General features: G+C 36.7%; 2 protein-coding genes and 1 long non-coding RNA gene across 3 annotated transcripts; 1 reads left to right on the forward strand and 2 right to left on the reverse strand.

The window, feature by feature from the left end:
- Positions 1-8,299: 8,299 nt before the first annotated feature.
- Positions 8,300-10,463, reverse strand: LOC143427012 (putative maleylacetoacetate isomerase 2). The gene is made up of 5 exons (XM_076900803.1): positions 10,299-10,463; positions 9,970-10,021; positions 9,663-9,811; positions 9,375-9,579; positions 8,300-9,297 (listed from the first exon to the last, which is right to left on the reverse strand). Exons 1-5 carry the CDS (start codon positions 10,314-10,316, stop codon positions 9,068-9,070), a joined length of 654 nt encoding a protein of 217 aa, XP_076756918.1. The 5' UTR covers positions 10,317-10,463; the 3' UTR covers positions 8,300-9,067.
- A 1,050-nt stretch (positions 10,464-11,513) lies between these two features.
- Positions 11,514-12,234, forward strand: LOC143423766 (uncharacterized). The gene is made up of 2 exons (XR_013101856.1): positions 11,514-11,616; positions 11,709-12,234. It is a non-coding gene; the product is annotated as an uncharacterized LOC143423766 (long non-coding RNA).
- On the reverse strand, positions 11,960-14,052 carry LOC143423758 (protein salvador homolog 1). The gene is made up of 7 exons (XM_076895314.1): positions 13,743-14,052; positions 13,469-13,545; positions 13,280-13,407; positions 12,948-13,181; positions 12,649-12,870; positions 12,270-12,575; positions 11,960-12,181 (listed from the first exon to the last, which is right to left on the reverse strand). Exons 1-7 carry the CDS (start codon positions 13,831-13,833, stop codon positions 12,091-12,093), a joined length of 1,149 nt encoding a protein of 382 aa, XP_076751429.1. The 5' UTR covers positions 13,834-14,052; the 3' UTR covers positions 11,960-12,090.
- Positions 14,053-14,394: the final 342 nt, after the last annotated feature.

Consider the following 14,394-nt stretch of genomic DNA (forward strand, 5'->3'; position numbering starts at 1 on the left):
TCTTTCTTTCGAGCTCATTGTTTCCAAAGAAACGTTGCATTTCGACGCTTTAAGAATATCATATTCTTCGGAAATTCTTTTACTGCCAGTTTTTGCAATCGTTCGCTATAATCAAACGTTTAAACCGATAGAGGGGAATTTAAATAATAGTCAAAGGAAATATTTAAAGGGGACAGAGAAACAATTGATGTAACGATGTAACGTTAAAATAAGAAATATTAATATATTAAGGGGCGTACGATAATAGATGTCTTAAACGAAATGAAAAAGGAAACGATCAGGATCGGAAAATATACTAATCATAATCGATTGCGTTACATTGATCGACAATAGAGCAGAATCGTTAAACGTAGAGAAAGAAAGAGCAAGCACACTTTGTCAGAAACCAATGATAACTGTTAAAAAATTACATTGAACGCCGAACTTGTTCTTCGCCAGATGTTTCCTCTATAGGCCATCATTCTATGCGAAATTTCTCTATCCACTGTGCGTTGCCGTTTTGTATACAATCGTGTCGTGTTCGAACAGCACTAGAGACTTTCATTTTTCTTTTCGATTCATTTCCAACTTCAGTTTGCGAAGCTTCGTCCCCTATTTCTCTTCTTTTTTTTTTCTTTTTCATTCTTATTTTCAATTCCGGATCACGATTTCACGATACACCTGCATTGCAATGCCCTTAAACGAGCAGAATGAGGAAAGAGAGTATACAAAATAAAAAAAAGTAAAAAAAAAAACAAATAAAAAAATAGACACACAAAATGCATAAAGTGAAAAAAAGGAAATAACACGTGGCTGTAAATATTTTATATAACAAAAAAAGATATATATAGAGAAAGAGAGAGATCTATCTATTATAGGGATACGCGTGGAAATTAAATGAAAAGAGGCTTTTATTTTTATCTAAAAAATAAAAGACGGACGATAATCGAGTATAGCGAGACGAGAATTTAAATTGGACGAGTTCAAACGAAAGATATCCTGACATTAGTCGATTTTAGTGCATAGTATTTACCAATAAAGTATTAAATGTCGCGGCCATTGACACGTAATACAAATTTCAATCGTTCAACTCGCACTGTGTCTTCTTCTGCGAACACCGCAACCAGGCTAGCTAAATTAGCAAAAATGATCATAACAACGTGAAATCGAGAGAAATACCCTTCGCATTCGAAGCGAAACGAAAATGAAAAATGGAAAAGAATAAAGAGAAAGATTGTTCGCGTACCTAGAGAGACGGGGAGAGAGAGAGAGAGAGAGAGAGAGAGAGAGAGAAAGAAAAAACGAGTCTCGTTAGTGTATTCAAAATAGCAATGCATACCGATGTCGAAATCTCTAAAAGAAATCTTCTCACCGCGAACAGCCGAATGGTCCGACAAAAACGGTTCAGAATATCTAGACGCAGGGCGACTACATAACCGAGAAAAAGAGAGATAACCTATTGGGAAAAAAAAGCAAAGCGAAAATAAGAGGAGTAGGAAAAACGAACGGAGGGAAATGTAATAAGAGAGCATATTTAAACGACTAGAACATTCGTTAACGTGTAATTAAGAGGGTTGTACAAAAGTGTATGTAATGTTATTTTATTGGAAGTGAGACTTAGAGTTAGACTGTTAATACACGGTATATTATTTTGGGTAAGCATATGTAAAAAAGAAAAAAAAACAATGATATAAAAGAAAAAATAATGAAGGATAATAACGAAGGACTTGAATGAGATCGTTATTGTTGAGGTAGAGGTAGCACATAGCAGCTCGGGGACTATAATGATAACGAAGATGAGGAAAATGAAAAACTATTAAGTACCTTGTTGAGTATAAGTAGATTAATAATCGCTAAGTCGCGAAGAAAAAAGAAAAAAAAAAAAGATAGTACACCGCGATGGTGCACGTGTGCACGTTCATGTTCATTAAACGACTCGTCCTCATTTACACACTTCACACACGTACATAACAACACGCTCGTACACGTATACACAGGACAGACAGACAGAGCAGGAGCATTGTACACTTCCATAACGCGAAATGTTGCATGCCTATACACGCAAAAAAAAAAGGAAAAAAAAAGGAAGATTAATTAAAATAAATAACAAGAGAAATATAATTAGAGGGTTTCACGCGAAACGCAGTGTCGCGCGTTGTGCTTTACTTTGAATAAGGGTTACGTTAGAGGGAGTAATAGCATTATCTTCCACGAGTTTCGAATTTCAAGAGCAGCTGGCTGCGAAAAAACAAAGGTACCATAGAGAGATACTTTCGTCACTGATGGAACACGATCACAAGTATTGTACCTTACATTCCTTTGGCTATAAAGTAATAGTAAGAACCACGACGACCGTGTGCATCGTGCGCTTTATGTACGTACAGAAAATCGGGATCGTCGCAGAACAATTGAAACAGTGCTCAATAGACGAAAGGAACAAAAAAATAACGCAAGAGAAAAGATAACGAAAATTTCGATGGAATTCTATCGATTCGCGAGAAACCAGAGGAAGACAAAGAAATTCCTTTTTTATCTTTTTTTTTTCTTTTTTTTTTAATTCAATCGGTCACGCGCTTCGAGCGACCAAATAAACTAACGCACGCGTTACACGGTCGGACATCAGTTTCGTTTTTCTTTCTTATTTGTTCGTTTTGTCGGGAGATATATACATATATATATATATCTATATATGAGAAAAAAAAGGGAAGGAAACGGTGCATAAAGAAGCAGCGAGTGAAATTGTATTTTTTAATATATATGTATATGTATATATATATATATATATATATATATATATATATATATATATACATATTTAATTGGAGGTTCTCGCCTCTGAAAAGGGTATTGCGATTCAGCTTGAAACGTTCATAAGGAATTTTAGATTTAATTGTCGACACTCTATATAACATTAATATTATTAAATTAACAGCTGAGGAATATAAAATGTTTTCTCAAAACGAAAAGATACAAAGAGAGAGATATATATATATATGTATATATACATGTATATATATATATCTATAGGCAAGTAAGAACGGATAAGAAAAAGAAACTATAAGGTCTGTTAATAATTATTGAGAATCGTCTAAGCGATTTATCAGAAAAAGGGATATGCACGTGTTTTGGATATGTGTGTCGATGCGCGTCGATTGTCCGTGAAGTAATTGATCGTAATCATGAACCATTCGTAAACGTTGTTTCGTCACGGTCGTTTTCCAACAAAAAGGGAAGAAAAGAAAAGAAAAGTAAGGGTATATAGGATTTAAAAGTAAATAAATAGGGGAACGCCGCGTGTAGCTCTGCAATATTATAGTTTGAGAGAAAGAGAGAACGACGCGAGAGTAATCAAGCAGAGAGGAAAATATGCTTACGATGAAGCACGCTTCACTTTGTGTTTCATTACTTCCTTCGAACAAACGAATGTTATATTGTATAAATTTCTTCTAGAGCGGTTACTCTACGTTCGATTGTATTCTCGCGAATGATTTTCTTCTTCGATCACCACCTCGTACTAGAACGTGTAAAAAAACGCTCCGGAGATGACAGAAATAGAATGAAACGAAAGCGTAGAGGATTCTCTTTTTTTTTTAGACCGATAAGCCGCCAATTCGAATGCGAAACGAATAGGAAACGTTCCGACGAGTTGTCGATTTCTGTTCTTTGAGCTTCCTCGACTCGAGTCGACAGGGAAGCTGCGAGAAACGCGATCTTCCGTGTCGACGCGACGAGAATCTACTCTCGACGTATTATTTTCTTATAGCACACGATTTAAAGAAAGAAAGAAAGAAAGAAACGACGGAAAAAGAAAAGAAAAGAAAAGAATAGGAGAAGGTATATTTACATCCATTACCATAATCCGTAGCTAAATTCGAATTCATTGATCGGAAAATCAAAGTGAAAATCCGAGATACGCGACGACAAACGAGCATGCATCACACGGCTTTGTAAGCCTAAACACGAGAGAAAAAACGAACTCTGTTTTTTTGATCGACAACGCGAAGCGATCACACTTTTTTTTTTTTTATTTGATTATTTTCGCTTGTTATTGAAAAAGTTTACGTATAGGGTATACCCGAAACTGTGACCTCTTGGGCACCACTATAATTGTTATTGATGGAGTATATATTATAAATATTATATACGTACATATATATATATTTCTACATATGCATATGTATGTATATATACATATATACATAATTTAGTTCACAGCATTTTGGATTTATTCTAAATAATTACTTTACACTCTAACCACATTTAATTTGCATCCATAAATTGTTATTCTTTCATCATCAGAGTTATTCCATTCAATGTTAAATAATTATAAATATTAAACATAATATATTAACTATTTTCACTCATGAGAAAGCATCGTTACCTGTATGACAAGTGACCATAAGAGCATAATAAACAATCGCTCATTAAATGCATTCTGTTGTTCTTCATTTCATGACCTGGCCACATACGTTCCATCCATTTGCTCCATCGATCCATCCATTTGTCTATTTCAGTGTCGCTGTATGATCGTCATACGCATTCTCTCTTTTCTCTACTTTCTCCTACTCTCTCTCTCTCTCTCTCTCTCTCTCTCTCTCTCTCTCTCTCTCTCTCTCTCTCTATCTCTATATCTCTCTCTATCTCTCTTTCTCTTTCATTCTCACTCAAGATCTCTCTCCGAATATCACGAGAATCTCAATCGTAAAAGACATTTCTCCGCACGGGGAAAGTACACTTTTTTCTCTTCTCTTCCTCTGATTTTTTATCTCCTCTCACTTTCCGAGACACGTAGCGTCTAAAACAGATTCTGCGCGATTGTAATTCTGTCGAAATTGGGAAGGTCCGATTCAAAACAGCATTGTCTATCGTTCTAAACACGATCATATCGTTATCGACGATCGTCCGACGACGGACGATCCATACATATATATATATATACATATATATTCTCAGTTGGTGTACGACGAAGCCTTCCAAATTTTGATAGAAAGCTCACGAGGGCTTGAACGAAGGGCTCTCAATTAGACGGTAGCACGTGTACCTGTAAATATAACTATGTACAATTTACGCGGTCGAGCTGAATCGTTCGACTGTATAGTCTGTAAGTCTCTTTTATATGTACATACACGAACGGGGTAAAGAGGGAAACAGTTGCGTTTGTACACGATATACAAGCGAGTGTATGTATATCTTGCCTCTCTGGTTTATCTCGGCGTGTTCCGAGCGAGGAGACGAGTTAAACCAGAGGACCGTGCGAGTCAATCTCCATAGAGGTGCAGTATTTCCGATTACGTATACATAGGTATGTCGAACGACAAAGGAGCGCAGAGGGGTGACCGTTACGATTCGAATTTAATGTTTAATGTCGTCGTTCCTCTATTGTACTCGTTTTAGAGCCCCCCCCCCCCCTCCCCCTCCCCCCGTCACTTCTGTCGCAAACTTTGTTGTCGCTCTTTATTGTTGTTAAAAGTGTGCCCTCGCGTTCGGAACAGCATATCATTCGGAGTGTACAGTACGTATCTAAGGGAACAGCAATTGATGGTTTAGTTCCCTGTGCATTTCGTCAATGTACAAAATTCAACGTACAAAAGAACGAGAGAGAGAAAAAAGAAAAGAAAAACAAAACAAAAAATAGATGCTGTTCTAACTAGTCAGTATAGATAAGGGAATGTATTTTTTTACACGATGGATTTGTAATAAAGATATTGAAAACGAAAGAAAGCTAATCCAGTTCAGACAGACGATACGAAAGCGCTTGTGTTATTCGACAAAGAGAACAAAAGCGATGTCGATAAAGTCTTCGTGAAGCGGATCGACCGTTTTTTTCCTTTTATTTCACGCTTCGTGTTTGCTCAACCGTTTCGCTGAATTTATTTCAGTTTTAAATTACCATGTACCGATCGTTCGAAGAATCCCGCGATGGGTCAAATCGGTCGTGAATACATGAGACTTCTTTTATAGGGTAAGTTGTGCATTCTGTTTTCTTTATTCATTTGTCGATATCTTCGTCTTCCGTTCTTTTTTTTTTTGGTTTCTTTGTTTTCTCTACGTCATTTTTAATAATTCCACTAATAACGATTACAGTCAAAACGTATTTTTTATTCGAACGACAGCTGCACATCCACAATGTGTACTCGGTAGTTTTGTTGACAGCGTTCCTTTAGCATCGCATCTACAAATTAATATACAATACACTATGACACAGAATTTATTATTCCTCATAAGCAGTGAACGTACATAATTCATTTTTCACTTACAAAATATCTATGCGTATCATACCGGTGATTCGTTTTCTGTTTATAAGTTCTTTTTTTTTCTTTTTATTTCCTTTTTATTCATTAAGTATCATTTGCGTTCGTTATTATTATACATACTCGCATTTGCTCCTTCTACAAAGTTTCTCACGCACTCTTTTTTTTTTTTTTTTTTTTTTTTTTATTAAATGTGTACGCAGCTCTACCTATATAACTAAACTCTACTTAGGACCATCGGTAAAATGAACTTCTAAACCGGTTACTTCGTTATTGCCTATAATTCATCCGCCTATACAACGATTCTATGTTACGTTCTTCTTGTTAATGCGTGTTACTCTCTCTCTCTGATTCATCGGTCATTCTTATTATTAGTACTGCGTACTTTTTTTCATGCTTCTCGAGATCTCGCGTGTTCGTGAACAAGCCGATAAAGTGGAAAAGCGCTAAAATACGCTAAAAGTACGGTTATTGGCTTCTTCATTGGGAAATGAGTAAAATAAAAAGTAGTAGTCCCCAGAGAAATGGAGAATTAATTGCTATCGCATCGAGAACGAGGAAAATATCGTTCGATGCAATAATGTTTGTACACTAACACCTCGCAAAACTTTACTCGTTAGTTAACTTACGCTAAAGATAGATCAATGGAAAATTATCCATTTCTCTTGCCCGAGGTTTCGATAAACCGTTGGAAAAGTAACAAAGGTAACGCGATAGTATAAAAGAAAAATCAAAGATCCCCTCCTAAGCGATCTTCACGATCGCGACGGGTTCGTTCATCATCGTTCCACCACGGTACGTCTCGGATGGCAGAGCGATCAGCAGAGAAACGAAAATACAATTTGTGCGACTTTGCTCGAAGGGTGTCACTTGTTTGCATTCTTTCCTTCTGTGTACATTATCAAACTCTATTATATATTATAAGACATGCGATACTCGTTCAAGTGGTACGAATAGCCCTTTCGTAAGTCTAGCGACTCGGGCTGAGAGAAACTGTTTTCTGCATGCAGCATTCGAAATTTGTCATGTATAAAAGTTATATATACATTATTATCTAATCACTCGCTTGCATAATGCACTCGTCTAAATATGAAATGTATATCTCTGTTCTCCCACCACGATCTCCTCTCCGTCAGAATATAAATTATAAAACGATCTCTACCCCGTTTACTTCGAAGAAGCATGCAAACAAACATCCCCCCTCCGTTCTCACGTACCGTACGGTCATCCCGTGGTACAATAACTTATCTGTAACGACAGAAAATTACGAGGACAAGCTACCAGCTTACAATTTTATATCGTACGATTTCGTTACAGATCAAGGGATCGTGTGTCTTTTGCTTTACTTTCGTGGAGGTTTATGACAAGGAACCCGGCAATAAGGAACAATGCCGATGGATAAAGTTATTCGCATTGTGTCTGTGACACCATGATTCTGTTTCGTTTCGATATTTTGTGGCCTCTGTCGCACAATAAAACGCATCGTTCGTGTATAAAACTACAAAATATATCGAAGTTGTACAATATAGGCGATACAGTAAAAAATGTATCTCTATATCATGTTTACTCGTTGCAAAAAATATACCGTGACGCGTTTCAAAGTGTGCTCGATATTGAAGGGTAAAGGCATTCTAAAAGTTCATTTCTACGATTCGCTTGATCATCGTCCTCTATCAATCCGATAAATCAAAGGAAAAGTTATTTTAAGCCTTTCATCGATATCTCTATACTTTGTTTTTACATTATCTGTGGAATGTTTAAAAAAAAAAGAAAAAACTTCCCTTATCTTTCAACACGCTGAAAACATACATGAAATCGAAATTTTTCTCGCATTTCAGATATTAAAAATAGCTCGCTCGTGGACTGACATAGTTTACAAGGAAAAATGAAATCGTGCACCCAAAGGATAAAAACTTTAGAAAAAGGAATTTGATTTGTACTTTTCATTCCTCGATATTATTACGGCGTTTGAGCAGGATTGCATTCCCTTATTACACGTTTCCTCTTCTATTTTTATTCAATATAGTGTGTGAGTATGGTGTGGCTGCAACGTTCGATCCGCTACTCTATTCTCGGTAAAGAATTTCAAGTTATATTTAATATTATTTAATTAGCAACACTTTTCTCCTTAGTCTATGTAAGCTAAAAGTAATCGAGAAATTATATTATATCGTAAGTGTATAAAAAGTAAACTTTTTCATTTCAGACAACAGAACCTATTTAGAATAGGTCAGTACGTTTTACAAAATTAATATTGTAAGTACTGTACGAAGACGAATTTTGTCAATTTTGCTTCCGCGTACATAAAAACCGATGAGAAAACATAACAAAATTAAAAACAGACCAACATTCTTATCTTCTGGAATAAGTACAGAAATGGCACAGTGTTTTCTCTCGCATCCACGAAATAGGTGGTACAACTTTTGTGCAATTCGACTTTACGTAAAACTAAAAAATTATCATAGAGCTAAATACTCTGTTCTACACTGTTTACCACTTCGGTACCTACGTATAGTTCACAAGTGATAAAAGGTGTGTGTATGTGTGTGTCTTCCTACCAAGAAGCAAAGACAGAAAATAAAAATAAAGTACTTGGAATGTAGTTGCGCTTGCATTGCGTATTAACGCGACACGGTTGTTGAGAAAATGATCCCGTGTTTAAGTTAAGAGGAAAAAATGAAACTGATGCGAACACTATCATAGTTTTTAGGCGTTGGTAATCTTATTAAAAATAAAGTTGCACCACCTTTTGTCACTATAGAACTACGATATACTGGACCACCTCCCTTCCCACTTTCAATGAATTAGAAGAGGAAGAGGGTGGTCTGCCTTGCTTGCTACTTGGTTGCCTCTGGAGGACAATCAGGCTGATTGTTTGGATGAGCAGCGGTAAACGCGGGATGATTTTCTAAATGACGGTCCACCCTTAAGATTGTTGGGAAAGGTCTTAGATCGACGAGAAACCTCCTCGCGTTAAATATCTGCGGTATCAGACAGCAGTCTGCTAATGTGATTTCATCTCCCACGCAATATTTCCCCGCGCTTGATGACAGTAATTTTTCAACAGCTGAAACACAATTATCTCGTTTATCTCTATGCTCGTTTATACCTACAATTATACTTTTATTATCATTCTTGTTGTACCTGTTAAACCTCTGGTTATCCAATGTTGAGCCCACTCCTTTTTACGCTCTTCTCCTACGTAAATCAACACGACTAAATTTTGCAAAGGCTGAATGCCACTGGCGATTACCTCGCAAATTTCTCTGACTCTAGCTCTTTTTACCGGATCCGCAGGCATTAAAGGCCGATGCGGTCTAGTTTCTTCCAAATATTGCAGGATATTTAACTGAAATTAACACGTTTTCATACTGAATACGGCGGTGTTAGTCAATGTTAGGTGAATGCACATCGTAATTCATTTATACTTACAGATTCTATTAACGTGTGATTGTCAATATGAAGTGCAGGTACCTGCTCCATTGGATTAATCTCACGAAATTCATTGGAATGCTGTTCACCGCCACCTTTTATCAAACTAACTGGCTTTATATCGTACGGGATTTCCTTCAGATTCAGTGCTGTTAAGAAGAAAGACACGTTCGATTGTTTACTTTGATTGTTAAAAATAGGATATCAGAAAATTCGCGAGAGCTATGGAAAAGTCGCCGGTGCAAATGGAACAACAAATGAAACAAAAATGTTCGATTTTTCTTTCCTTTATCCTTTTTTTACTTACCGATTCGCACTCTCCACGAGCAAGAGCTCCGCCAATAAGAGTAGAGTACAGGCTAAAAATGAGAGAAAGTGGCGAGTTAGATATTTGAAAAAAATATCGCGATGTTTGAACCGGTCGTGTAAAAAACCGAACGAGGGAATAAAATAACGGAGACACGAGATCGCGAATGGGAGAAGCAGTCGGACGGGAATAATTGTTGATCGCGGGACGCATATTTTAATCGAGTGGTTGATGGAACGACCCCGTCGCGGATAAAGGGCTGGCAATAAAACCGAGAGAGCCTTGTAACGATGTCGGGCTCGGTGTATTAACAGTGTTAATTCGCTCACCTTTCCCATGACGGACATCTCGCCAGGCTTCGATGGACGGACTCGCCTGTTTAATTATCCGGCTGATTAATCGAGACGACGCTGGAGCTCGCGAATCTCTTCGAAATTATTCGGTATCCGTTCAACGCGCGAAATCACTCCTCCCTCCTCTTTTATTCGATTGCCAGACATCCCATTCCACTGCCTCATTCTAGTCTGGGGTTCGCACAACCAATCACAATCCGCTTTCCGATAGGAACCAGTGCTGTACGATACGAAACCCATTCAAGGCCGACTATATTCATTAAATTCTATCAATTATTTAGCCATTATGTTTAGCTTTCATCTTGCAACATTTTCTTTCTTTGCTTTTCTTCTTTTTTCTTTTTTTCTTTTTTTCTTTTTTTCTTTACTCAAATTGTTTATAATTTGATACTGGCAAGCATACTGTTCGCGATTCTTTAATCGTTCCTTCGCATAGTCATTTATATCAAATAACTCGTGTAAAGTATGATTAACGATGAAAGCAGTCATAAGCGTGAATGCGTAAACAAGGACATGCTTAATAATTAGAAATTATAATTCTGTTTCCAGTATTAACTACGTCTAATATGTAAATACGTACAACTAAGAACGTATAGACGTTATTGAGAATATACTGTGTAACAAGCACGAAATGCATTGTGCGTGAAATGGTTTTTTACGATATTTTATTTTTTTATCCATTTTGTTTATTTATTTATTTTAATGCTTATAATATACATATACGTATGCATGTACCTATAGTAAATATTTCAATGAAATTAAATTTTTAACACAGTTTGTACAGTCCTGATAAACTCGGTAAACTCTATGTAGAATCACACCTTTACGTAAAGGCTCTAATGGTTCTGTGACAATGGCACAATGTCGATATGAGCGAACGCGTTAATGTAAATTTGTTTCACAAAATTTTATTTTATCAAGTTATTTGTTGTCGACATAACGACTGTAGTACTTAGTTAAATATCGTCTACAAATCATTAATCAGGAAAAAGAAGAAAATAAGGTTAACGTTCGACGACTTTTTTCGGGTTTAATTGAATTTTTCATCCGGAGAAGAAGTTCATTTCGTTTTGAAATAATTTAACGCGTTTTATGTGTACTTGTAATTGTAATTGTTATAGAGGCTAAAACATGTTCAGATTCTTTATGAGATGGTTTCGATCAAAGGTGGCCCAGAATGCTGAAACATACAAGTTGGGTCTCTCGGCGGTGTACGCAATTGTAGCGTGGCATGCTTGCATGTATGTGGTCTATCAAAGTTTAAAACCTCGTGATCTCTCAAACGAAGAGACGAGTAAGTGATATAAATATAATGATTTAAATTATATCTCTTGGTCATGCAATGTGGAGCAGCATTGGTACTAAATGAAATAAAAATGTTCACAGGAGAAGAGCGCTTAAGGAAACTAACATCGAATAAAGCAGAGATACATATTATAAATGTGAAAGGACTGCATACAACAAGCATTGATATTATAAAGCCTGAAGTTTTACCCAAGGAGAACCAGGGATCGGAGAACCAGGGATCGGAGAACCAGGAATCGGAGAACCAGGAATCGGAGGATTGGAATCCATCGTTATTAGATAATTAAATGGAACTTATATTCAGCTTCTGGAAGCAGAAAAGTGATTTAAAAAACATTTTTATATAGTTTATTTTGTTCACACATAAAATTATAAAAACTCGCTTGGTCAATTTTTTTCACTTGTATTACAGACATCATTTGTAACATATAAACAGTGCAACATTTAATTGGACGAGTCTTGTTCAAGGAAGAGACTGTCGTAAGGCGTTTGCTCCAGATGTTTCTGGATTTAGTTCTTTTAATCTTTGCTCCATTTCGCATAACAAAGCTGATCTAAAAAGTCAAATCATTCGCAGATGTAGATATGTGCATATCACGCGACGGAACGTTTTAAATGAACGTGGAATTTCTTTTAACAAACCTGTACTCTTCGTAACGCATAACTACTTCTTCTAACTCCTGTTTGTATAATCTAGTAAGCATAGCATTAAAACAATCAAGTTCCGGTAAACGGAAGAGCTCCCATCGTAATTTACGATCTAATGCTACTGACGCTCTACTATATACATATAACCAATGAGGTATTTCTTCATTAAGGTAAGGATTAGCTGGAACTAAAACACTGTGAGAATGAAAATGCGTATGGCGCGGAGGTGATACAACACGTACCGCTTGTATCTCATGAGGATAACACGGATGTTCGTATTGCGCTTGCCGTGTGATATGGCTGAAAATGATATAATTCTCATAGAAACTAAGAGGACATACTTTTTAAAGATATCAATTCCATCGATGCTTACTTAACGTAGTAGACACCATATTCAGGTGACTCTATCCTTTCCCATCCTGTAGGTAAGCCTTCTTTCTCAAGAGGATGAGACCAATGAGTGGTTTTAGTGTTGTGATCTATATAGTACTTTCTACCTCTAAGAGTAAAATCCACAGACCATCCAGGAGGTAAAGGAAGCTCTTCTTGCTGTTCATTTCTAGAACTCGATCTCTCCGAATGACAACGGCTATACCTTAAATAAGCAAAGATGAACAAACATACGTACCACTGACAAATATTTAATAAGTGCTAATGATAAGAATTTTCTACCCTGTATTCTGACGATATGCGGAATGATTATATTCTTCGTAACCTGAATCAATGTCGAACGGCTTATAAGACATTTGCGGGGTTTGAACCCTGTCCAAGTGATATTCAGATCCGGCATACTGATTAACGTAAGTGTGAGATATAGCCGGTGAAAGACCAGAGTGGTACATTGGAGTCGCGGTACGTGACGACATTCCATCCCTTGTACTGGTATTGACCGAAAGACTGGCAAATCTAGGGGAACATATATTGAATTACATTTCCAGTCTTATAGTGCCTGTATATCTCGTATATGTATCGTACTTGTCGGTACATCCAGGAACATAAATTACCTTTGAGCTAAATCTGGAACAGAACTGTTCGGAGTATACTTTCCTTCGTGACTTCCTAAACCTACTGCGCTCATCGTCGTCTTGGTATTCCCAAACTTTTGTACCATACTAGGTTGTTGCGAAATAGACTGTATAAAAATGAACTTTTATTTACCTGTAAAAATATTAACACGCACAACTACTATTTACCATGGATGCGGGAATAGTTGGGTGATTATTACGATTCCTTGCCCTTCTATTTGGTTCTGTAGTCCATACATTAATAACTAAAAGTAAATAACGATTAAAAAAAAAAGATTGAACAAATCGCACTTTGGTACCTAGAATACAATATTGTTAATAGAAACGAAAAGCATACGAATGAAAAGAAAAAATACTAGAACTGATAAAGAGTGTAAAAGAGTGTTTTTCCTTCTCATAAGAAATTTGTTACATATATGAAACGATAGTAACGACAACTTACTTGGCATTTCTGGTGGAGTTTCTTTTTTAACATATTTTCCAACAACACCCTCCTTTATCGTCCTTAAATCCTTGTTTTTTCGAGATAACATGATGGTAATAAATATGTGATCGAATACCTAAATCGATAAGTCTTCGATATTTATAACCTATAGGTACAATATATCAACAGAATTAATGCAACTGCATTTCGAACGTGCAACTTTGTATTCAGGGATAAACGATCTATTTTACATTTTTACGCGTATTCCTTTTAATAGCACGTCGAAGTCGCTAAAAACTTTCCAACTAAATACTACGTTTGACGTATCTCCTCTTTTCCATCATATCGTGGACGTCCACTGTCGAGCATAATTGTGTACGTATCCCCACTATCGCGTCTCGAGGGATGCTACGAAAACCGCGGGACTCCCAACTACGACGCAAAGTTCCGTGGCGTGGATCGCCGCGACACATATACACGAACGCAAAATGCTTCGTCGCTACTAACTAGTTTGTACGTAATTGTTGGAGTCACGAAGTTTCAGCGTCATAGATGTTCGAATCATTTTTCGTAACGTCTCTCGAAGGGAAGAGTGAAATTGTTGCACTGTGCATGGAAGAAAATGGTTTGGCAACTGCGCCAACTGATGGGTACATGTGAACAAAAAAGA

The sequence above is a fragment of the Xylocopa sonorina genome, chromosome 1 (genome assembly GCF_050948175.1).
Source record: "Xylocopa sonorina isolate GNS202 chromosome 1, iyXylSono1_principal, whole genome shotgun sequence".
Classification (NCBI taxonomy): Eukaryota; Metazoa; Arthropoda; class Insecta; order Hymenoptera; family Apidae; genus Xylocopa; species Xylocopa sonorina.